Source organism: Oncorhynchus clarkii, chromosome 30 (genome assembly GCF_045791955.1).
Source record: "Oncorhynchus clarkii lewisi isolate Uvic-CL-2024 chromosome 30, UVic_Ocla_1.0, whole genome shotgun sequence".
NCBI lineage: Eukaryota > Metazoa > Chordata > Actinopteri > Salmoniformes > Salmonidae > Oncorhynchus > Oncorhynchus clarkii.
The window spans coordinates 44,711,226-44,738,377 of NC_092176.1; the positions used below are offsets into that span (position 1 = coordinate 44,711,226).

General features: G+C 44.3%; 1 protein-coding gene across 1 annotated transcript; it reads right to left on the reverse strand.

Annotated features, from left to right (window-relative positions):
• Positions 1-2,440: 2,440 nt before the first annotated feature.
• Positions 2,441-27,152, reverse strand: LOC139389674 (Golgi phosphoprotein 3-like). The gene is made up of 4 exons (XM_071136555.1): positions 26,639-27,152; positions 16,838-16,969; positions 7,177-7,291; positions 2,441-3,241 (listed from the first exon to the last, which is right to left on the reverse strand). The coding sequence occupies exons 1-4, from the start codon at positions 26,858-26,860 to the stop codon at positions 2,817-2,819; spliced, it is 894 nt and encodes a 297-aa protein (XP_070992656.1). The 5' UTR covers positions 26,861-27,152; the 3' UTR covers positions 2,441-2,816.

Consider the following 27,152-nt stretch of genomic DNA (forward strand, 5'->3'; position numbering starts at 1 on the left):
GTGTTGGACTAGTAACCAGCAGGTAGTCTAGTGGTTAGAGTGTTGGACTAGTAACCAGCAGGTAGCCTAGTGGTTAGAGTGTTGGACCAGTAACCAGCAGGTAGCCTAGTGGTTAGAGTGTTGGACTAGTAACCAGCAGGTAGCCTAGTGGTTAGAGTGTTGGACTAGTAACCAGCAGGTAGCCTAGTGGTTAGTGTTGGACTAGTAACCAGCAGGTAGCCTAGTGGTTAGAGCGTTGGACTAGTAACCAGCAGGTAGCCTAGTGGTTAGAGTGTTGGACTAGTAACCAGCAGGTAGTCTAGTGGTTAGAGTGTTGGACTAGGAACCAGCAGGTAGCCTAGTGGTTAGAGCGTTGGACTAGTAACCAGCAGGTAGCCTAGTGGTTAGAGCATTGGACTAGTAACCTGAAAGGTTGCAAGTTCAAATCCCCGAGCTGACAAGGTACAAAATCTGTCGTTCTGCCCCCTGAACAGGCAGTTTAACCCACTGTTCCTAGGCCGTCATTGAAAATAAGAATTTGTTCTTAACTGTCCTATGGCCTGACAGTGACCATACGAGTTCAGAACAGGAAGCAGGATAAAATCCCTGCCCTCTTAAAAAAAATAAAGTTGCATTCCCAGTTCAAACAAGCTACTCAGACGGAGGTTGAATACATACATAAAGCATCTCTATAACTATATACAAAAACAAATGAAGTGGAATGTTGGTCCATCCATCATTTTGATTTGTTTTATTCATTTCAGACCTTTGGAGTGAACAGACACAACAACTGATGACAAATTGATTATGAGAAAGTTACAAAAAATAAACTGAATGACTTCAAGAAACATGATAGTCAGGTGAAAGTTCTAGAAGAGATGATCCTTTTATTCCGTACTGGATCATTGGAGCGGTTTCTTCGTTATGAAATCACGTTCAGACGGCACAGACAAATGTCTGCATCCCAAATAGGGCCCTGTTCCCTCTATAGCGCACTAGGGGGGCCCTGTTCCCTCTGTAGTGCACTAGGGGGGCCCTGTTCCCTCTGTAGTGCACTAGGGGGACCCTGTTCCCTCTATAGCGCACTAGGGGGGCCCTGTTCCCTCTGTAGTGCACTAGGGGGACCCTGTTCCCTCTATAGTGCACTAGGGGGACCCTGTTCCTTCTATAGTGCACTAGGGGGACCCTGTTCCCTCTGTAGTGCACTAGGGGGACCCTGTTCCCTCTGTAGTGCACTAGGGGGACCCTGTTCCCTCTGTAGTGCACTAGGGGGACCCTGTTCCCTCTGTAGTGCACTAGGGGGGCCCTGTTCCCTCTGTAGTGCACTAGGGGGGCCCTGTTCCCTCTGTAGTGCACTAGGGGGGCCCTGTTCCCTCTGTAGTGCACTAGGGGGGCCCTGTTCCCTCTGTAGTGCACTAGGGGGGCCCTGTTCCCTCTGTAGTGCACTAGGGGGGCCCTGTTCCCTCTATAGCACACTAGGGGGACCCTGTTCCCTCTATAGTGCACTAGGGGGACCCTGTTCCCTCTATAGTGCACTACGGGGACCCTGTTCCCTCTATAGTGCACTAGGGGGACCCTGTTCTGTCTATAGTGCACTAGGGGGACCCTGTTCTGTCTATAGTGCACTAGGGGGACCCTGTTCCCTCTATAGTGCACTAGGGGGGCCCTGCTCCCGCTATAGTGCACTAGGGGGGCCCTGCTCCCTCTATAGTGCACTAGGGAGACCCTGTTCTCTCTATAGTGCACTAGGGGGACCCTGTTCCCTCTATAGTGCACTAGTGGGCCCTGGTCCAAAGATGATTCCCAGAGCTAGATAGACACAAGCTTACCTTATGCTTCCCAGTCGAAACAGACAAGACTGAACTCTTGGGTGTCGGAGAAAACCGAACCTATGAATGCAGATGTCTTTACCTCAGCAGAACTCTTTAGAGACGAAAAACTGGCCTGAAGGGTTTAGTTCATCTGAAAATTAACAGAGACTATTCCCTATATAGTACACTACGACACTAAGTTATATATATATATATATATAGTTATGTAGTAAGGTAGAACTCAGACGGAGCCCTGATCTCTCACATTTACCTGGAACCCAAACACCTTCATGAGAGAAGCATTCGTTCATAAAATATAAGTGTAAAATCAGAAACAGGAAACTTCAGACCATGTCATCATGATGTCATCATCACGTTGGAGAGGAAATCAACCCCCCCCCCCCAAAAAAAAAAAATTCTCTAGTGTTCATATAGTGTTACTATGTTTCACGAACATGGAATCTGTATGTACATCACTGAACAACAGTGGATTAATACATGTTAAAGTGAGTTAAGAGCTAGGTACCTGGAGAGAATACAGAAATACATAACATACTTTGAAGAAAGACATTTCTGAGGAAGAGGAAGATGATTGAATCTTCATTTTTCAGTCAGTCCAGTATCCAAAACGTTTCTCCATCAGAGGGGAGTTTTTGTTTGTGTTTTTGTTTGTAGAAGTCAGCGATTATATAGCATCTCGCAGAGACACAAAATACCATGATGGAGGAAGGAGTGAGAAAGTTATCTACAAGGAACGAAAACAGGAAAATCGTCGGACAGGTCTGGAGCGGTCTATTCTGTTCAGAAAAGCCTAGGCAGAGGTGAACTCAAGTCAGGACGAGCACTCTCCTCTCTGTCCCACGCAAACCGTCCTGTCGTCTCCCTCTCCTCTCTGACCCACGCAAACTGTCCTGTCGTCTCCCTCTCCTCCACGCAAACTGTCCTGTCGTCTCCCTCTCCCTTCACACCATACCCACCACCATCGTCATTAACCAACAGCACCCTCTGGTGTCTGAAGGTGGTAGGTCACTTGGTAAAGGCGGCCACCACGGCCCACAACAACTCATTGGCGTTGGTCTTCGTGCTCTCCCCCTCTGGCTCCAGGTCCAGGAGCTGCCGTACTCTCTTCATGGCCAGGTCATACTGGTCGTCCAGCAGAGGGGAAAAGGCATTCTCCAGGACATCAGACGAGTGGGCCAGGAAGATGAGGGCGAGCATCCGTTTGTCCATGCGGTGCGGGTCGTTGACCCATTTCTCCAACACGGCCTCCTGAACCCTCTTGATGAGGCGTCGTTTGATGTTGTTGTTGGTGAGCGGGTGAGTGGTCATGTCGAAGAGGAGGAAGTTCTGTTTCTCCGTGGTCAGCACGCCCTTTTCCACCAGGTTCTTGGCCAGGCGCTCCCTCACGTTCCTCAGCTGATAGTGAAGCTTCAGAGGGTTCCACGTCTCACCTACAGGGAGAAGAGAACAGAGGAGTTAAGACCTATAGTGGAATGGGGACAGGTATTTGTTTCATTAGACCATTGCTGACATAAGCAAAACATTTTGGGAATGTCAGCAGTCACGTTTTCAAGATATGTAACTTTCAAAAAGACAAAAACCATCCCCTATGGATTATTTTGTAAAACTATTGGGGGGAGTGGTGTTAAGACGTATAGAAGTGGTGTTAAGACCTACAGGGGAGGGGAGGGGAAGAGAGAGAGAGAGACAGAGAGAGAGAGAGAGAGAGAGAGAACAAATTCCATTGTATTGCCTTTTTAGTTTGTTGCATCTCATTCGTTGTCTTATTTTTATTGTAATAAATCAGGTTGATGGTTACAACAGTAGCAAGGCCACACGATGTGGGCTTTGAATGTTTGCTATGACTACGAGTCTTCAGAGGAATTATAAACAACAGAAATACAGCCAAAACATCAGATGTTGTTTGATTGCGCAACTTTTACAACAACAACAAAAAGGTAGCCATAAACATTAGTTTAAATCTAAAAATGAAAATAAATAAAATAAACAGAATATAGCCTACTATTACAACTAGGCCTTTACCAATCCAGAGTTGTGATAATCCAGATCTCAGGCGTGGGTCTGGACTCTGCCACACGGTTGAGTGACTACATCATTGCACTATATTTTTGTCAAATAGTAGAGCTGGCCTGGTAACATTAAAAAAAAACAATAAAAACATGACATTTCAGATGTCAAATCCCTTGTTGGCTGAGCTGATTTCCCTCCTGTGTTTTTCCAACAACCGAGACACTTTGAACTGCTTTTTTTTGGTAGTTGGCCTTGCTGAGACTCCCCCAACTTTCTCCAGAAGCTTCTATATGACCTTTGGACCCTCAGAGATGCCAGCCAATAGAGTACCACTTCCTCCATGAGGTCTCAGGCAACAAAAGCCTGTCCGTCTGAGTTAATGACTTAAATCAATACGATGTAGAAGATGCTCTGTCCTGTGTCCTCTTCACAGTGAGCGTACTTGGTATGATCGGAGTATGATCGGTGGCATGATAAGAGTATAAAATGACTATCTTCAAAGTAACGACTCGGGACGTCGGTTGTGAGATGAAAGCGTATTTTATTAATAAATACCTGCTCACATTACATTTCACCACTTTAGATTCTATAAAACAATAAAATAAAAGTTGATAGAGAAAGCCAGGATAAATTACTTGTCACTTGTACATAAAAAAATAAAAAAAATAAACGAGAACGCGGCAGTTAACTTCCTGTCGCAAGGCATTCTGGTACTTAAAGTCAACAGCGTAATCCAACACTAACCAATAACCAACAGAAATATGTACACAGTTCTCAATCTCCTTAACATGAAATATAATACAATTACTCTTGTACATATGTAAATAACTAGAAAGAAAATATATTTAGATACAGCTCAATGAATTAACTGTAAACATTAACTCTGTCTGAACCTCTGTCTGGTGGCTGAGACCACTCTGTTAGTAGTGAACCTCTGTCTGGTGGCTGAGACCACTCTGTTAGTAGTGAACCTCTGTCTGGTGGCTGAGACCACTCTGTTAGTAGTGAACCTCTGACTGGGGGCTGAGACCACTCTGTTAGTAGTGAACCTCTGTCTGGTAGCTGAGACCACTCTGTTAGTAGTGAACCTCTATCTGGGGGCTGAGACCACTCTGTTAGTAGTGAACCTCTGACTGGGGGCTGAGACCACTCTGTTAGTAGTGAACCTCTCTGTCTGGTGGCTGAGACCACTCTGTTAGTAGTGAACCTCTGTCTGGTAGCTGAGACCACTCTGTTAGTAGTGAACCTCTGACTGGGGGCTGAGACCACTCTGTTAGTAGTGAACCTCTGTCTGGTAGCTGAGACCACTCTGTTAGTAGTGAACCTCTGTCTGGGGGCTGAGACCACTCTGTTAGTAGTGAACCTCTGTCTGGTGGCTGAGACCACTCTGTTAGTAGTGAACCTCTGTCTGGTGGCCTGGCTGAGACCACTCTGTTAGTAGTGAACCTCTCTGTCTGGTGGCTGAGACTACTCTGTTAGTAGTGAACCTCTCTGTCTGGTGGCTGAGACCACTCTGTTAGTAGTGAACCTCTGTCTGGTGGCTGAGACCACTCTGTTAGTAGTGAACCTCTGACTGGTGGCTGAGACCACTCTGTTAGTAGTGAACCTCTGACTGGTGGCTGAGACCACTCTGTTAGTAGTGAACCTCTGACTGGTGGCTGAGACCACTCTGTTAGTAGTGAACCTCTGTCTGGTGGCTGAGACCACTCTGTTAGTAGTGAACCTCTGTCTGGTGGCTGAGACCACTCTGTTAGTAGTGAACCTCTGTCTGGTGGCCTGGCTGAGACCACTCTGTTAGTAGTGAACCTCTCTGTCTGGTGGCTGAGACCACTCTGTTAGTAGTGAACCTCTCTGTCTGGTGGCTGAGACCACTCTGTTAGTAGTGAACCTCTGTCTGGTGGCTGAGACCACTCTGTTAGTAGTGAACCTCTGACTGGTGGCTGAGACCACTCTGTTAGTAGTGAACCTCTGACTGGTGGCTGAGACCACTCTGTTAGTAGTGAACCTCTGTCTGGTGGCTGAGACCACTCTGTTAGTAGTGAACCTCTGTCTGGTGGCTGAGACCACTCTGTTAGTAGTGAACCTCTGTCTGGTGGCTGAGACCACTCTGTTAGTAGTGAACCTCTGTCTGGTGGCTGAGACCACTCTGTTAGTAGTGAACCTCTGTCTGGTGGCTGAGACCACTCTGTTAGTAGTGAACCTCTCTGTCTGGTGGCTGAGACCACTCTGTTAGTAGTGAACCTCTGTCTGGTGGCTGAGACCACTCTGTTAGTAGTGAACCTCTGACTGGTGGCTGAGACCACTCTGTTAGTAGTGAACCTCTGTCTGGTGGCTGAGACCACTCTGTTAGTAGTGAACCTCTGTCTGGTGGCTGAGACCACTCTGTTAGTAGTGAACCTCTGACTGGGGGCTGAGACCACTCTGTTAGTAGTGAACCTCTGTCTGGTGGCTGAGACCACTCTGTTAGTAGTGAACATCTGTCTGGTGGCTGAGACCACTCTGTTAGTAGTGAACCTCTATCTGGTGGCTGAGACCACTCTGTTAGTAGTGAACCTCTGACTGGGGGCTGAGACCACTCTGTTAGTAGTGAACCTCTCTGTCTGGTGGCTGAGACCACTCTGTTAGTAGTGAACCTCTGTCTGGTGGCTGAGACCACTCTGTTAGTAGTGAACCTCTGTCTGGTGGCTGAGACCACTCTGTTAGTAGTGAACCTCTGTCTGGTGGCTGAGACCACTCTGTTAGTAGTGAACCTCTGTCTGGTGGCTGAGACCACTCTGTTAGTAGTGAACCTCTGTCTGGTGGCTGAGACCACTCTGTTAGTAGTGAACCTCTGTCTGGTGGCTGAGACCACTCTGTTAGTAGTGAACCTCTGTCTGGTGGCTGAGACCACTCTGTTAGTAGTGAACCTCTGTCTGGTGGCTGAGACCACTCTGTTAGTAGTGAACCTCTGTCTGGTGGCTGAGACCACTCTGTTAGTAGTGAAACTCTGTCTGGTGGCTGAGACCACTCTGTTAGTAGTGAACCTCTGTCTGGTGGCCTGGCTGAGACCACTCTGTTAGTAGTGAACCTCTGTCTGGTGGCTGAGACCACTCTGTTAACAGTAAACCTCTGTCTGGTGGCTGAGACCACTCTGTTAGTAGTGAACCTCTGTCTGGTGGCTGAGACCACTTTGTTAGTAGTGAACCTCTGACTGGGGGCTGAGACCACTCTGTTGGTAGTGAACCTCTGTCTTGTGGCTGAGACCACTCTGTTAGTAGTGAACCTCTGTTTGGTGGCTGAGACCACTCTGTTAGTAGTGAACCTCTGTTTGGTGGCTGAGACCACTCTGTTAACAGTAAACCTCTAACACACTCACCGCTGAGCAGCTCAATCCAGCTCTGCACCGTCTCTGGGGGCTGGGTCTCCTTCACGTGTTTGAGAGCCTCGTCCAATAGCACGTCCCCTGTCGGAGCATCTGACTTACAGATCACCTGGAGACAATAGAACCACACAGTCAGAATCAGAATCCCACGAGGGTATAGGTTACATACAGTCAGAATCCAACTAGGGTATAGGCTATATACAGTCAGAATCCAACTAGGGTATAGGTTACATACAGTCAGAATCCAACTAGGGTATAGGCTACATACAGTCAGAATCAGAATCCCACGAGGGTATAGGTTACATACAGTCAGAATCCAACTAGGGTATAGGCTATATACAGTCAGAATCCAACTAGGGTATAGGTTACATACAGTCAGAATCCAACTAGGGTATAGGCTACATACAGTCAGAATCAGAATCCCACGAGGGTATAGGTTACATACAGTCAGAATCCAACTAGGGTATAGGCTATATACAGTCAGAATCCAACTAGGGTATAGGTTACATACAGTCAGAATCCAACTAGGGTATAGGTTACATACAGTCAGAATCCAACTAGGGTATAGGCTACATACAGTCAGAATCAGAATCCCACGAGGGTATAGGTTACATACAGTCAGAATCCAACTAGGGTATAGGCTATATACAGTCAGAATCCAACTAGGGTATAGGTTACATACAGTCAGAATCCAACTAGGGTATAGGCTACATACAGTCAGAATCAGAATCCAACTAGGGTATAGGCTATATACAGTCAGAATCAAACTAGGGTATAGGCGGCAGGGTAGCCTAGTGGTTAGAGAGCGTTGGACTAGTAACCGAAAGGTTGCAAGTTCAAATCCCCGAGCTGACAAGGTACAAATCTGTCATTCTGCCCCTGAACAGGCAGTTAACCCACAGTTCCTAGGCCGTCATTGAAAATAAGAATTTGTTCTTAACTGACTTGCCAAGTTAAATAAAGGTTAAATAAAAATAAAATAAACATACAGTCAGAATTAGAATCCAACTAGGGTATAGGCTACATACAGTCAGAATTAGAATCCAACTAGGGTATAGGCTACATACAGTCAGAATTAGAATCCAACTAGGGTATAGGATACATACAGTCAGAATCCAACTAGGGTATAGGATACATACAGTCAGAATCCAACTAGGGTATAGGATACATACAGTCAGAATCCAACTAGGGTATAGGATACATACAGTCAGAATCCAACTAGGGTATAGGTTACATACAGTCAGAATCCAACTAGGGTATAGGTTACATACAGTCAGAATCCAACTAGGGTATAGGATACATACAGTCAGAATCAGAATCCCACGAGGGTATAGGTTACATACAGTCAGAATCCAACTAGGGTATAGGTTACATACAGTCAGAATCCAACTAGGGTATAGGCTACATACAGTCAGAATCCAACTAGGGTAAAGGATACATACAGTCAGAATCCAACTAGGGTAAAGGATACATACAGTCAGAATCAGAATCCAACTAGGGTATAGGATACATACAGTCAGAATCCAACTAGGGTATAGGACACATACAGTCAGAATCAGAATCCAACTAGGGTATAGGATACATACAGTCAGAATCCAACTAGGGTATAGGATACATACAGTCAGAATCCAACTAGGGTAAAGGATACATACAGTCAGAATCAGAATCCAACTAGGGTATAGGATACATACAGTCAGAATCCAACTAGGGTATAGGATACATACAGTCAGAATCCAACTAGGGTAAAGGATACATACAGTCAGAATCCAACTAGGGTATAGGATACATACAGTCAGAATCAGAATCCAACTAGGGTATAGGATACATACAGTCAGAATCAGAATCCAACTAGGGTATAGGATACATACAGTCAGAATCCAACTAGGGTATAGGTTACATACAGTCAGAATCCAACTAGGGTATAGGTTACATACAGTCAGAATCCAACTAGGGTATAGGATACATACAGTCAGAATCCAACTAGGGTATAGGATACATACAGTCAGAATCCAACTAGGGTATAGGATACATACAGTCAGAATCAAACTAGGGTATAGGTTACATACAGTCAGAATCCAACTAGGGTATAGGATACATAGAATCAGAATCCAACTAGGGTATAGGATACATACAGTCAGAATCCAACTAGGGTATAGGATACATACAGTCAGAATCAGAATCCAACTAGGGTATAGGATACATACAGTCAGAATCCAACTAGGGTATAGGATACATACAGTCAGAATCCAACTAGGGTATAGGACACATACAGTCAGAATCAGAATCCAACGATAATGTTATGGGTGTAAGATGGCACAGTGATGCCATCTGTTGGTCAATGTTAATTACTGCAACTCCAGTGTTTTTACCGGTGTGCTTGAGATACCCGGATGTATATGTAATGTACTGAACAAGACTGGTTACTCGCATCAATGCCTCTGTCTCGTCATTTAACATTCAAACAGATACTGCCATGTGATGGCTTCCAGACCACCTGCAGAATGTTCCACTGGAACTGTGTCTTCTGCTCTGCTCCACCTCCCAGCCCAACACAACACACATTAAAGAGGAGCTAATATGGGGAGTTAAGTGCCTTGCCTTACTTGGGGGTGTGGGGGCTCTCTACACGGAGTAAACATGGCTTCAATTTGTTTGGGTGGGGGGGGGGGATTAACAGCCAGTGTTGCCTACAATTGTTCAGTGAGATCCACTATCGGGGGTGGCCGTGGTGTCCGCAGAGCTGGTAGGGGTGTCCATGGCCGTGTTAGGGGTGTCCGCGGCGCTGGGAGGGGTGTCCGAGGAGCTGGTAGGGGTGTCCGAGGAGCTGGTAGGGGTGTCCGAGGAGCTGGTAGGGGTGTCCGAGGAGCTGGTAGGGGTGTCCGAGGAGCTGGTAGGGTTGTCCGCAGAGCTGGAGGGGTGTCCGCAGAGCTGGTAGGGGTGTCCGTAGAGCTGGTAGGGGTGTCCGTAGAGCTGGTAGGGGTGTCCGTAGAGCTGGGAAGGGTGTCCGTAGAGCTGGGAGGGGTGTCCGTAGAGCTGGGAGGGGTGTCCGTAGAGCTGGGAGGGGTGTCCGCAGAGCTGGTAGGGGTGTCCGCGGAGCTGGTAGGGGTGTCCGCGGAGCTGGTAGGGGTGTCCGCGGAGCTGGTAGGGGTGTCCGCGGAGCTGGTAGGGGTGTCCGCGGAGCTGGTAGGGGTGTCTGCGGAGCTGGTAGGGGTGTCCGCGGAGCTGGTAGGGGTGTCCGCGGAGCTGGTAGGGGTGTCCGCGGAGCTGGTAGGGGTGTCCGCGGAGCTGGTAGGGGTGTCCGCGGTGCTGGTAGGGGTGTACGTGGCCGTGGAGAAGCATCTAAGTCCTTTATTTCTCCACCTCATCCAGCATAATGTCCTTTATTTCTCCATCTCATCCAGCATAATGTGCTTTATTTCTCCATCTCATCCAGCATAATGTCCTTTATTTCTCCATCTCATCCAGCAAAATGTCCTTTATTTCTCCATCTCATCCAGCAAAATGTCCTTTATTTCTCCATCTCATCCAGCATAATGTGCTTTATTTCTCCATCTCATCCAGCATAATGTCCTTTATTTCTCCATCTCATCCAGCATAAAGTCCTTTATTTCTCCATCTCATCCAGCAAAATGTCCTTTATTTCCCCATCTCATCCAGCAAAATGTGCTTTATTTCTCCATCTCATCCAGCATAATGTCCTTTATTTCTCCATCTCATCCAGCATAATGTCCTTTATTTCTCCATCTCATCCAGCATAATGTCCTTTATTTCTCCATCTCATCCAGCAAAATGTCCTTTATTTCTCCACCTCATCCATCATAATGTCCTTTATTTCCCCATCTCATGCAGCATAATGTCCTTTATTTCTCCATCTCATCCAGCATAATGTCCTTTATTTCTCCATCTCATGCAGCATAATGTCCTTTATTTCTCCATCTCATGCAGCATAATGTCCTTTATTTCTCCATCTCATGCAGCATAATGTCCTTTATTTCTCCATCTCATCCAGCATAATGTCCTTTATTTCTCCATCTCATCCAGCAAAATGTCCTTTATTTCTCCATCTCATCCAGCAAAATGTCCTTTATTTCTCCACCTCATCCATCATAATGTCCTTTATTTCTCCACCTCATCCATCATAATGTCCTTTATTTCTCCACCTCATCCAGCAAAATGTCCTTTATTTCTCCACCTCATCCATCATAATGTCCTTTATTTCTCCATCTCATGCAGCAAAATGTCCTTTATTTCCCCATCTCATCCAGCAAAATGTCCTTTATTTCTCCATCTCATCCATCATAATGTCCTTTATTTCTCCATCTCATCCATCATAATGTCCTTTATTTCTCCATCTCATCCATCAAAATGTCCTTTATTTCTCCATCTCATCCATCAAAATGTCCTTTATTTCTCCATCTCATCCATCAAAATGTCCTTTATTTCTCCATCTCATCCAGCAAAATGTCCTTTATTTCTCCATCTCATCCAGCAAAATGTCCTTTATTTCTCCATCTCATCCAGCATAATGTCCTTTATTTCTCCATCTCATCCAGCATAATGTCATTTATTTCTCCATCTCATCCAGCAAAATGTCCTTTATTTCCCCATCTCATCCAGCAAAATGTCCTTTATTTCCCCATCTCATCCATCATAATGTCCTTTATTTCCCCATCTCATCCATCATAATGTCCTTTATTTCCCCATCTCATCCATCATAATGTCCTTTATTTCCCCATCTCATCCATCATAATGTCCTTTATTTCTCCATCTCATCCATCATAATGTCCTTTATTTCCCCATCTCATCCATCATAATGTCCTTTATTTCCCCATCTCATCCATCATAATGTCCTTTATTTCCCCATCTCATCCATCATAATGTCCTTTATTTCCCCATCTCATCCATCATAATGTCCTTTATTTCTCCATCTCATCCATCATAATGTCCTTTATTTCCCCATCTCATCCATCATAATGTCCTTTATTTCTCCATCTCATCCATCATAATGTCCTTTATTTCCCCATCTCATCCATCATAATGTCCTTTATTTCCCCATCTCATCCATCATAATGTCCTTTATTTCCCCATCTCATCCATCATAATGTCCTTTATTTCCCCATCTCATCCATCATAATGTCCTTTATTTCCCCATCTCATCCATCATAATGTCCTTTATTTCCCCATCTCATCCATCATAATGTCCTTTATTTCTCCATCTCATCCATCATAATGTCCTTTATTTCTCCATCTCATCCAGCATAATGTCCTTTATTTCCCCATCTCATCCATCATAATGTCCTTTATTTCTCCATCTCATCCAGCATAATGTCCTTTATTTCTCCATCTCATCCAGCATAATGTCCTTTATTTCCCCATCTCATGCAGCATAATGTCCTTTATTTCTCCATCTCATCCATCATAATGTCCTTTATTTCCCCATCTCATCCATCATAATGTCCTTTATTTCCCCATCTCATCCATCATAATGTCCTTTATTTCCCCATCTCATCCATCATAATGTCCTTTATTTCCCCATCTCATCCATCATAATGTCCTTTATTTCTCCATCTCATCCATCATAATGTCCTTTATTTCCCCATCTCATCCATCATAATGTCCTTTATTTCCCCATCTCATCCATCATAATGTCCTTTATTTCCCCATCTCATCCATCATAATGTCCTTTATTTCCCCATCTCATCCATCATAATGTCCTTTATTTCTCCATCTCATCCATCATAATGTCCTTTATTTCCCCATCTCATCCATCATAATGTCCTTTATTTCTCCATCTCATCCATCATAATGTCCTTTATTTCCCCATCTCATCCATCATAATGTCCTTTATTTCCCCATCTCATCCATCATAATGTCCTTTATTTCCCCATCTCATCCATCATAATGTCCTTTATTTCCCCATCTCATCCATCATAATGTCCTTTATTTCTCCATCTCATCCATCATAATGTCCTTTATTTCCCCATCTCATCCATCATAATGTCCTTTATTTCTCCATCTCATCCATCATAATGTCCTTTATTTCTCCATCTCATCCAGCATAATGTCCTTTATTTCCCCATCTCATCCATCATAATGTCCTTTATTTCTCCATCTCATCCAGCATAATGTCCTTTATTTCTCCATCTCATCCAGCATAATGTCCTTTATTTCCCCATCTCATGCAGCATAATGTCCTTTATTTCTCCATCTCATCCATCATAATGTCCTTTATTTCCCCATCTCATCCATCATAATGTCCTTTATTTCTCCATCTCATCCAGCATAATGTCCTTTATTTCTCCATCTCATCCATCATAATGTCCTTTATTTCTCCATCTCATCCAGCATAATGTCCTTTATTTCTCCATCTCATCCATCATAATGTCCTTTATTTCCCCATCTCATGCAGCATAATGTCCTTTATTTCTCCATCTCATCCAGCATAATGTCCTTTATTTCCCCATCTCATCCATCATAATGTCCTTTATTTCTCCATCTCATCCATCATAATGTCCTTTATTTCCCCATCTCATGCAGCATAATGTCCTTTATTTCTCCATCTCATCCAGCATAATGTCCTTTATTTCTCCATCTCATCCAGCATAATGTCCTTTATTTCTCCATCTCATCCAGCATAAAGTCCTTTATTTCTCCATCTCATCCAGCATAATGTCCTTTATTTCCCCATCTCATCCATCATAATGTCCTTTATTTCCCCATCTCATCCAGCATAATGTCCTTTATTTCTCCATCTCATCCAGCATAAAGTCCTTTATTTCCCCATCTCATCCATCATAATGTCCTTTATTTCTCCATCTCATCCAGCATAATGTCCTTTATTTCCCCATCTCATCCATCATAATGTCCTTTATTTCTCCATCTCATCCAGCATAATGTCCTTTATTTCCCCATCTCATCCATCATAATGTCCTTTATTTCCCCATCTCATCCAGCATAATGTCCTTTATTTCTCCATCTCATCCAGCATAAAGTCCTTTATTTCCCCATCTCATCCATCATAATGTCCTTTATTTCTCCATCTCATCCAGCATAATGTCCTTTATTTCCCCATCTCATCCATCATAATGTCCTTTATTTCTCCATCTCATCCAGCATAATGTCCTTTATTTCCCCATCTCATCCATCATAATGTCCTTTATTTCCCCATCTCATCCATCATAATGTCCTTTATTTCCCCATCTCATCCAGCATAATGTCCTTTATTTCCCCATCTCATCCAGCATAATGTCCTTTATTTCCCCATCTCATCCATCATAATGTCCTTTATTTCTCCATCTCATCCAGCATAATGTCCTTTATTTCTCCATCTCATCCAGCATAATGTCCTTTATTTCTCCATCTCATCCAGCATAATGTCCTTTATTTCTCCATCTCATCCAGCATAAAGTCCTTTATTTCCCCATCTCATCCATCATAATGTTCTTTATTTCCCCATCTCATCCATCATAATGTCCTTTATTTCTCCATCTCATCCATCATAATGTCCTTTATTTCTCCATCTCATCCAGCATAATGTCCTTTATTTCTCCATCTCATCCAGCATAAAGTCCTTTATTTCCCCATCTCATCCATCATAATGTCCTTTATTTCCCCATCTCATCCATCATAATGTCCTTTATTTCTCCATCTCATCCAGCATAATGTCCTTTATTTCTCCATCTCATCCATCATAATGTCCTTTATTTCTCCATCTCATCCAGCATAATGTCCTTTATTTCTCCATCTCATCCATCATAATGTCCTTTATTTCCCCATCTCATGCAGCATAATGTCCTTTATTTCTCCATCTCATCCAGCATAATGTCCTTTATTTCCCCATCTCATCCATCATAATGTCCTTTATTTCTCCATCTCATCCATCATAATGTCCTTTATTTCCCCATCTCATGCAGCATAATGTCCTTTATTTCTCCATCTCATCCAGCATAATGTCCTTTATTTCTCCATCTCATCCAGCATAATGTCCTTTATTTCTCCATCTCATCCAGCATAAAGTCCTTTATTTCTCCATCTCATCCAGCATAATGTCCTTTATTTCCCCATCTCATCCATCATAATGTCCTTTATTTCCCCATCTCATCCAGCATAATGTCCTTTATTTCTCCATCTCATCCAGCATAAAGTCCTTTATTTCCCCATCTCATCCATCATAATGTCCTTTATTTCCCCATCTCATCCAGCATAATGTCCTTTATTTCCCCATCTCATCCATCATAATGTCCTTTATTTCTCCATCTCATCCAGCATAATGTCCTTTATTTCCCCATCTCATCCATCATAATGTCCTTTATTTCCCCATCTCATCCAGCATAATGTCCTTTATTTCTCCATCTCATCCAGCATAAAGTCCTTTATTTCCCCATCTCATCCATCATAATGTCCTTTATTTCTCCATCTCATCCAGCATAATGTCCTTTATTTCCCCATCTCATCCATCATAATGTCCTTTATTTCTCCATCTCATCCAGCATAATGTCCTTTATTTCCCCATCTCATCCATCATAATGTCCTTTATTTCCCCATCTCATCCATCATAATGTCCTTTATTTCCCCATCTCATCCAGCATAATGTCCTTTATTTCCCCATCTCATCCAGCATAATGTCCTTTATTTCCCCATCTCATCCATCATAATGTCCTTTATTTCTCCATCTCATCCAGCATAATGTCCTTTATTTCTCCATCTCATCCAGCATAATGTCCTTTATTTCTCCATCTCATCCAGCATAATGTCCTTTATTTCTCCATCTCATCCAGCATAAAGTCCTTTATTTCCCCATCTCATCCATCATAATGTCCTTTATTTCCCCATCTCATCCATCATAATGTCCTTTATTTCTCCATCTCATCCATCATAATGTCCTTTATTTCTCCATCTCATCCAGCATAATGTCCTTTATTTCTCCATCTCATCCAGCATAAAGTCCTTTATTTCCCCATCTCATCCATCATAATGTCCTTTATTTCCCCATCTCATCCATCATAATGTCCTTTATTTCTCCATCTCATCCAGCATAATGTCCTTTATTTCTCCATCTCATCCATCATAATGTCCTTTATTTCTCCATCTCATCCAGCATAATGTCCTTTATTTCTCCATCTCATCCAGCATAATGTCCTTTATTTCTCCATCTCATCCATCATAATGTCCTTTATTTCTCCATCTCATCCAGCAAAATGTCCTTTATTTCTCCATCTCATCCAGCATAAAGTCCTTTATTTCTCCATCTCATCCAGCATAATGTCCTTTATTTCTCCATCTCATCCATCATAATGTCCTTTATTTCTCCATCTCATCCAGCAAAATGTCCTTTATTTCTCCATCTCATCCAGCAAAATGTCCTTTATTTCTCCATCTCATCCAGCAAAATGTCCTTTATTTCTCCATCTCATCCAGCATAATGTCCTTTATTTCTCCATCTCATCCAGCAAAATGTCCTTTATTTCTCCATCTCATCCAGCATAAGGTGGCTTTATTTTGTTTGCGCAACACAGAAGTGTTGTAAATGTCATGTAATCCGACTATAGATAAGGATGTGCAACACCTCGCTGGCAACACACACACACACACACACACACACACACACACACACACACACACACACACACACACACGGTTGGTCAGGATCCCCTACCTTCCTGGCGAGCAGGCTTTTCCTCCTCATGCCACAGGTCTCCAGCTGTAGTCGTCCTCTGATGGCCAGCTCTATGAGCATGCAGCCACGCAGCCCCGACGAGATGCAGTCGTTCCAGAATGACGTGTAGCCCTGAGAGAGGAGGAAATGGGGTGAGTGTGTGTGTGTGGGCAAACAGCCACAGAGCCCTGATGAACGACGTGTAGCCCTGAGAGAGAGAACAGAGCGTTGTCACTACAAGGTAGAACTGGGCGATATGGTCAAAAACATCCACATCAAGATAAATAGATTGAATTATCCTAACGATAAATAGACCGATATGTATCGAACATTAATGTGAAACCGGTTAGAATACATTTGTATATTACCATACCATTAAAACTACTATTTTGAATGTTGTAAATATTAAAAGTTGTACTTGTTAGCAATATTGGCAGACATTTAATATCAAAACGTCATATTTCTCTAGTATAGGCTACTTACCCTGATTATCGATATCAGTAACATTGTCCTTGATAAATTGTTGGTACGGTCTCGGCTTCGCAGCCGGGCTCTACTTGCTACATACACGAGCTACGTACACAAGCTACATACACGAGCTACGTACACTAGCTACATACACGAGCTACATACACGAGCTACATACACGAGCTACATACACGAGCTACATACACGAGCTACATACACGAGCTACATACACGAGCTACATACACGAGCTACGTACACGAGCTACGTACACGAGCTACGTACACGAGCTACGTACACGAGCTACGTACACGAGCTACGTACACGAGCTACATACACGAGCTACGTACACGAGCTACGTACACGAGCTACGTACACGAGCTACGTACACGAGCTACGTACACGAGCTATATTCTGGATGAGGACCTGTAGCCCTGTCGCAAAGACAAGCGGACAGGGAGCACCGTCGCCACACGATTAGTGTCCCCTTGCCTGATCCGAAGATGATCCGAACATTTACGAGTAGGCTTACGCGGTATATACCGTATCAGGAAATAGCCATGGGCTGGTTTTTCCAATACTGCTGAAACAATTTCTTAGTCGTTTTTTCCAAAACATTTAAATATTTGTAGCTAATTTTTTTAAGTGAATACCTGCAGTCCACTTACGTTAGGAGATAAAGAAGACGTTCTTCATGTCACTGGTCACGTTATGAAGCTTACTGTCGTTCTCCAGAACAGTTGAGCCAGTCACGTTATGAAGCTTACTGTCGTTCTCCAGAACAGTTGAGCCAGTCACGTTATGAAGCTTACTGTCGTTCTCCAGAACAGTTGAGCCAGTCACGTTATGAAGCTTACTGTCGTTCTCCAGAACAGTTGAGCCAGTCACATTATGAAGCTTACTGTCGTTCTCCAGAACAGTTGAGCCAGTCACGTTATGAAGCTTACTGTCGTTCTCCAGAACAGTTGAGCCAGTCACGTTATGAAGCTTACTGTCGTAGTCCAGAACAGTTGAGCCAGTCACATTATGAAGCTTACTGTCGTTCTCCAGAACAGTTGAGCCAGTCACGTTATGAAGCTTACTGTCGTAGTCCAGAACAGTTGAGCAAGTCACATTATGAAGCTTACTGTCGTAGTCCAGAACAGTTGAGCCAGTCACATTATGAAGCTTACTGTCGTTCTCCAGAACAGTTGAGCCAGTCACGTTATGAAGCTTACTGTCGTAGTCAAGAACAGTTGAGCCAGTCACATTATGAAGCTTACTGTCGTAGTCCAGAACAGTTGAGCCAGTCACATTATGAAGCTTACTGTCGTTCTCCAGAACAGTTGAGCCAGTCACGTTATGAAGCTTACTGTCGTTCTCCAGAACAGTTGAGCCAGTCACATTATGAAGCTTACTGTCGTTCTCCAGAACAGTTGAGCCAGTCACATTATGAAGCTTACTGTCGTAGTCCAGAACAGTTGAGCCAGTCACATTATGAAGCTTACTGTCGTAGTCCAGAACAGTTGAGCCAGGCAAGTTATGAAGCTTACTGTCGTTCTCCAGAACAGTTGAGCCAGTCACGTTATGAAGCTTACTGTCGTTCTCCAGAACAGTTTAGCCAGTCACATTATGAAGCTTACTGTCGTAGTCCAGAACAGTTGAGCCAGTCACGTTATGAAGCTTACTGTCGTTCTCCAGAACAGTTGAGCCAGTCACGTTATGAAGCTTACTGTCGTAGTCCAGAACAGTTGAGCCAGTCACGTTATGAAGCTTACTGTCGTAGTCCAGAACAGTTGAGCCAGTCACGTTATGAAGCTTACTGTCGTTCTCCAGAACAGTTGAGCCAGTCACATTATGAAGCTTACTGTCGTTCTCCAGAACAGTTGAGCCAGTCACATTATGAAGCTTACTGTCGTAGTCCAGAACAGTTGAGCCAGTCACATTATGAAGCTTACTGTTGTAGTCCAGAACAGTTGAGCCAGTCACGTTATGAAGCTTACTGTCGTTCTCCAGAACAGTTGAGCCAGTCACATTATGAAGCTTACTGTCGTTCTCCAGAACAGTTGAGCCAGTCACATTATGAAGCTTACTGTCGTTCTCCAGAACAGTTGAGCCAGTCACATTATGAAGCTTACTGTCGTTCTCCAGAACAGTTGAGCCAGTCACATTATGAAGCTTACTGTCGTTCTCCAGAACAGTTGAGCCAGTCACATTATGAAGCTTACTGTCGTAGTCCAGAACAGTTGAGCCAGTCACATTATGAAGCTTACTGTCGTTCTCCAGAACAGTTGAGCCAGTTACATTATGAAGCTTACTGTCGTTCTCCAGAACAGTTGAGCCAGTCACATTATGAAGCTTACTGTCGTTCTCCAGAACAGTTGAGCCAGTCACATTATGAAGCTTACTGTCGTTCTCCAGAACAGTTGAGCCAGTCACATTATGAAGCTTACTGTCGTTCTCCAGAACAGTTGAGCCAGTCACATTATGAAGCTTACTGTCGTTCTCCAGAACAGTTGAGCCAGTCACGTTATGAAGCTTACTGTCGTTCTCCAGAACAGTTGAGCCAGTCACATTATGAAGCTTACTGTCGTTCTCCAGAACAGTTGAGCCAGTCACATTATGAAGCTTACTGTCGTTCTCCAGAACAGTTGAGCCAGTCACGTTATGAAGCTTACTGTCGTAGTCCAGAACAGTTGAGCCAGTCACATTATGAAGCTTACTGTCGTAGTCCAGAACAGTTGAGCCAGTCACATTATGAAGCTTACTGTCGTTCTCCAGATCAGTTGAGCCAGTCACATTATGAAGCTTACTGTCGTTCTCCAGAACAGTTGAGCCAGTCACGTGTTTTTGTTTGTAAATAGTACAGCGGGAGAAAGAGGCGGCAGGGTAAGTCCAGCTGTGTGTTGACAGGTGTTGGGATTTATATTGAATGTTATTTTTTGTTGTGTGTTTTCAACAAACTGATCAGGGACATAGCAAATATACAGTGGGGCAAAAAAGTATTTAACAAAGGATTGAGAAACTTTTGTTATCGACCAAATACTTATTTTCCATCATAATTTGCAAATAAATTCATTAAAAATCCTACAATGTGATTTTCTGGATTTTTTTCCCTCATTTTGTCTGTCATAGTTGAAGTGTACCTATGATGAAAATTACAGGCCTCTGGGAGAACTTGCACAATTGGTGGCTGACCAAATACATTTTTGCCCCACTGTATCTCCTAGATTGACCCATTTTGCAAACCAGGCAAACTAGACTCAAAAGCTTTATTAGCGGAAGTAACAGACTTGCTATGCCACAGAGAGGTACGAAGATGTCATTTCCAGTTACAATAGAGAATTTTAGGAAGGTTGAGAAGTGTATTAGAAATAATAGGATCAAAATACAATACATTTCTTATTAGATATACCAGAAAATAACACCCTGCAGTCTAATAGGAAACAAGTCCTTGCTCAATAGTTCTAAGAGACTGAAGTAGACGGACCAAACCATGATCTAAAAGGGAGTGACTGGAAAGACTGCTACCTGCTGGTTACTAGTCCAACACTCTAACCACTAGGCTACCTGCTGGTTACTAGTCCAACACTCTAACCACTAGGCTACCTGCTGGTTACTAGTCCAACACTCTAACCACTAGGCTACCTGCTGGTTACTAGTCCAACACTCTAACCACTAGGCTACCTGCTGGTTACTAGTCCAACACTCTAACCACTAGGCTACCTGCTGGTTACTAGTCCAACACTCTAACCACTAGGCTACCTGCTGGTTACTAGTCCAACGCTCTAACCACTAGGCTACCTGCTGGTTACTAGTCCAACGCTCTAACCACTAGGCTAGCTGCTGGTTACTAGTCCAACGCTCTAACCACTAGGCTACCTGCTGGTTACTAGTCCAACGCTCTAACCACTAGGCTAGCTGCTGGTTACTAGTCCAACGCTCTAACCACTAGGCTACCTGCCGCCTCCACACTCTAACCACTAGGCTACCTGCCTCTAACCACTAGGCTACTTGCTGGTTACTAGTCCAACACTCTAACCACTAGGCTACCTGCTGGTTACTAGTCCAACGCTCTAACCACTAGGCTACCTGCTGGTTACTAGTCCAACACTCTAACCACTAGGCTACCTGCTGGTTACTAGTCCAACACTCTAACCACTAGGCTACCTGCTGGTTACTAGTCCAACGCTCTAACCACTAGGCTACCTGCTGGTTACTAGTCCAACGCTCTAACCACTAGGCTACCTGCTGGTTACTAGTCCAACGCTCTAACCACTAGGCTAGCTGCTGGTTACTAGTCCAACGCTCTAACCACTAGGCTACCTGCCGCCTCCACACTCTAACCACTAGGCTACCTGCCTCTAACCACTAGGCTACTTGCTGGTTACTAGTCCAACACTCTAACCACTAGGCTACCTGCTGGTTACTAGTCCAACGCTCTAACCACTAGGCTACCTGCTGGTTACTAGTCCAACGCTCTAACCACTAGGCTACCTGCTGGTTACTAGTCCAACGCTCTAACCACTAGGCTAGCTGCTGGTTACTAGTCCAACGCTCTAACCACTAGGCTACCTGCCGCCTCCACACTCTAACCACTAGGCTACCTGCCTCTAACCACTAGGCTACTTGCTGGTTACTAGTCCAACACTCTAGCCACTAGGCTACCTGCCTCTAACCACTAGGCTACCTGCCTCTAACCACTAGGCTACCTGCCTCTAACCACTAGGCTACCTGCCTCTAACCACTAGGCTACCTGCCTCTAACCACTAGGCTACCTGCCTCTTCTACACTCTAACCACTAGGCTACCTGCCTCCTCTACACTCTAACCACTAGGCTACCTGCCGCCTCTACACTCTAACCACTAGGCTACCCTGCCGTCAAATACATGGCAACACATTAATGTTTTATGGAAGCGACCCTAGTTTGCAAGGAAACAGGCTGAAACCCATGCGGCCAAATGTTTAAATCTCGTTCCCAACCTCCTTGTGAATGTACTCATAATAAAACCTTCACCAGGCCGTGCAGAGATGTTTGTATACTAACACCCAAATAAGTGAACTGCGTTTTCAGAGAAATTGTTGAGGGAAGTGAAACTTTTTTTAGACTATTATTTTGTACAATTTATCTTATACCCGGACAGCAATTGGAATTCTTCAAATGTAGATAATAAAGATGGGATTGAATAGACATATCCTTAACGCAGAAGATGCTATCCTAGGCCTCCCGGGTGGCGCAGAGACCCTGGGTTCGCGCCCAGGCTCTGTCGTAACCGGCCGCGACCGGGAGGTCCGTGGGGCGACACACAATTGGCCTAGCGTCCTTGTCTCATCGCGCACCAGTGACTCCTGTGGCGGGCCGGGCGCAGTGCGCGCTAACCAAGGTTGCCACGTGCACGGTGTTTGCTCCAACACATTGGTGCGGCTGGCTTCCAGGTTGGATGCGTGCTGTGTTAAGAAGCAGTGCGGCTTGGTTGGGTTGGGTATCGGAGGACGTATGACTTTCAACCTTCGTCTCTCCCGAGCCCGTATGGGAGTTGCAGCGATGAGACAAGATAGTAGCTACTAAAACAATTGGATACCACGAAATTGGGGAGAAAAAGGGGTAAACAACAAAAAATAAGAAGATGCCTGTCTGAGAAGTCCTTCAGCGCTAGCTGACTAGTTCTCATATCCATCCATTTTCCTGAAACAGGAGAATGATTCTACATACCCTTAGATTTACAGATGATTTACTGCTTGCTTCCCCGACAGCCACATGGTTTCAATTCAACATCAAACATCATTGGGCTCGGCTTGGGGCGGAACTCAGGGAAACTCAGGGAAACCCAGCATCAACATCATCTAAGACTACTCTGACATTAAGGAAAACAAGATGGTCGACACCGCCACCGATACCCAGCAAAGACAGCTGGTTACCATTCCCTCCCTCTGTGTCGGGGGACTGGAGAATTCAGAGGGGGGGGGTCTGAATGGAGTAAGGAGAGAGTGGGCTGTGTTCATCTCATGCTAGACTAGTGGGCTGTGTTCATCTCATGTTAGACTAGTGGGCTGTGTTCATCTCATGTTAGACTAGTGGGATGTGTTCATCTCATGTTAGACTAGTGGGATGTGTTCATCTCATGTTAGACTAGTGGGCTGTGTTCATCTCATGTTAGACTAGTGGGATGTGTTCATCTCATGTTAGACTAGTGGGATGTGTTCATCTCATGTTAGGCTAGTGGGATGTGTTCATCTCATGTTAGACTAGTGGGATGTGTTCATCGCATGTTAGACTAGCAGGATGTGTCCATCTCATGCTGCCTGTTAGACTAGTGGGATGTGTTCATCTCATGTTAGACTAGTGGGCTGTGTTCAGCTCATGTTAGACTAGTGGGCTGTGTTCATCTCATGCTGCCTGTTAGACTAGTGGGATGTGTTCATCTCATGCTGCCTGTTAGACTAGTGGGATGTGTTCATCTCATGCTGCCTGTTAGACTAGTGGGATGTGTTCATCTCATGCTGCCTGTTAGACTAGTGGGATGTGTTCATCTCATGCTGCCTGTTAGACTAGTGGGATGTGTTCATCTCATGCTGCCTGTTAGACTAGTGGGATGTGTTCATCTCATGCTGCCTGTTAGACTAGTGGGATGTGTTCATCTCATGCTGCCTGTTAGACTAGTGGGATGTGTTCATCTCATGCTGCCTGTTAGACTAGTGGGATGTCTTCAGCTCAACACACCTAATTAAGGAAACAAGAGTCGCACCACACCAGTACTTCACTGGCGAGATGAGACCTGCATCCAAAGCTGTTGAACTAATGGACTGTCACCTCTCAATGCATTAAGCCTCTGGTTCAGATCTTTACCGTGCTCTACTGCAGTGTGTGGGCTCAGCTACAGTCAGAGACACAATCACATGATAGTTGCTGAATAAGACATGTTTCCTAGTATAGGACGGAGTTCAGCGCAGCATTGGGGGGGGGGGGGGGGGGTTGTGTAACTTTGAAATATGCATCATGACACTTCTCTTTCACAGCAGAGCCGGCTCAGCTAGTTCCAGTGAGAGATGTCACTCATTTCTGCCACACTCTGTGATTTATTATATTCAGATGGAAATGCATTTGCTCCAGTGAATCTCATACCCAGAGCATCAAGCCTGAAGCATTTCCAGGACACAAATTAAGCCTCGTCCAGAACTTAAATATATAAAATATATGCTCAATGGAGAATCTTCACTGAAAGTATTTCTTAGATCTGGACTTTAGAAGCCATGGAAACTTGGAAATAATGAGAAACATATCCTGACTAAAACAATGACAACAGGAGACCAGAACAAGCATTCAAATTAGAGCAAGTTGGGCAACTTTGATGGGGGTGAAGTCATCATGGGGGGAGGGCTCACGGGTCTGCATATCCATACCCACACATGTAGTCAGAGCCAGCCCTATGAAGAACCTCATCAACAGCCCAAGGACCCGGTTAGAAGAACCTCATCAACAGCCCAAGGACCCGGTTAGAAGAACCTCATCAACAGCCCAAGGACCCGGTTAGAAGAACCTCATCAACAGCCCAAGGACTCGGTTAGAAGAACCTCATTATCTGCCAAAGGACCCGGTTAGAAGAACCTCATCAACAGCCCAAGGACTCGGTTAGAAGAACCTCATTATCTGCCAAAGGACCCGGTTAGAAGAACCTCATTATCTGCCAAAGGACCCGGTTAGAAGAACCTCATCAACAGCCCAAGAACCCGGTTAGAGGAACCTCATCAACAGCCCAAGGACCCGGTTAGAAGAACCTCATCAACAGCCCAAGGACCCAGTTAGAAGAACCTCATTATCTGCCAAAGGACCCGGTTAGAAGAACCTCATCAACAGCCCAAGTACCCGGTTAGAAGAACCTCATCAACAGCCCAAGAACCCGGTTAGAAGAACCTCATTACCCGCCAGAGGAGCCGGTTAGAAGAACCTCATTATCTGCCAAAGGACCCGGTTAGAAGAACCTCATCAACAGCCCAAGAACCCGGTTAGAGGAACCTCATCAACAGCCCAAGGACCCGGTTAGAAGAACCTCATCAACAGCCCAAGGACCCAGTTAGAAGAACCTCATCAACAGCCCAAGAACCCGGTTAGAAGAACCTCATTACCAGCCAGAGGAGCCGGTTAGAAGAACCTCATAATTTCAGGCTATTTCACGACAATGCTGATAATCTGTGGTCTCCGGTTGCACGATGCATTGTGTGTTCGAAGCACTTCATCACCAGTAAATGGCAAGCACTTGTTTGTATCTAACTAGCTATGTGTATTGCATAAAGCTTGCTAGTTAGTTTGTAGTAAGGACTAGTGAGATGTATCTGTCTAAATAACAGCTATAATATTCTTCTGCATTTGGATATTTATACAACCCTGGAGATTCCACTATGTAGGTGTAGATATCGCCATAGGCTACTTTAGGCCATTTGGTAGGGTTGTCTGCACAGCTGGCCCCCAGGAAGTTGAAAGAACATACATACAGACGGACAGGCAGACAGACAGACGGAGGGCAAGTCAACAACAAATAAACTTTTCTAAATACCTAGAAGGTTCAAGGTTAGCGAAAAGACTGGAAGTAGTAACGAGACATATCTAATGGCGAAAAATATCGACATTAACTTCTCTCGCTAGCCAGCCAGCTAACTTCAGTTTACTGGCAAAACAAACAAAAAAATATAGAGGGGGGTAAACAAACCGTGACGTAGATATGCTGCGACAGCTTTACTGTATTCACTGTCAATGTCAGCAGGTCGAGTAACAACCTCCCGAGTGGCAGAATTAACTATCATGCAAATAAGTTATTGTTGTGACAGCCCATGTGTGTTTAAAATGACACTTGGGACTATTGAAAACGTTTATAGAAACAATAGTCTGCTTAGGATACCGCCAAAAAATAAGGGTAATTACAATGAGAGTACCCGATTAGCTGTACTTTACACGGGGGCGTGGTGAAATGAAGCCATGCCTCGCCGTGTGTATCTTTAAAAAGGTATCAAGTTAACATCTAGGTTTTATTCATTTTTTCAAGTATATTTTATTATCGCTGATATTATGAAAGTTCCTTATGCTTCCAAAACCTTGATCATCAAAGTCTCTTTTTGGCGCTAAACTACCTATCTAAAACCCTTGTCAATGTAGCCAGCAAGTCAATATAAACCTAACTAAATTAGGTAAATCGTTAATACTAGCTAGTTAACTGCACAGTTAACTAGCAATAATTATATTGACAATCTATCGAGTTAACGTTAGCTATCGCCTATTAGTACATGCTATTTTGACGTCTTTGAATTAACGTTACCTAACCAGCTAAATATAGTTTTAGTTACAAAATAAATACACAATTATACCTCGCGGTCCTTTAATCCTAAGAGTAGTACTTCTTCCATCAAAGTGAGTCGAGTTTCTTTGGAGTCTCCTTTGTCCTGTTCCTCTTGTTCTTCCCCGCTGCAGCGGCGGCGGGGCTCGAAGTCGTCATCCCCGGACCCTCGGTCCTTGTCGGCGGCAGCCGTACGAGAGGCCTCGGTCCGTCTCTGCACTAGGCCCGAGCTCCGCTGTATCAGGGAAGTCATGTCTACAAGTTCCAACAAGCAACGAAGGGGAAGAAAAAAAACACCCAGCTCGACTCGGTCTCTCACTACTCTGCCGTGATTTTTGAAAACCACTTTACATTTTCCCCCTCGGATACATACAGCTACGGACTCCCAATTATTATTTAAAAAAAAATATATATTTTATTTTTTATCTCTGGTAAATGACAACTATACCACAACCAATTTAGCGACATATAAGCAATATTTCAGTGTTTCCCTCAGCCTCCATTCTCCCCCCCACCCCACCGTCCACTGGTAGTTTATCCAATAT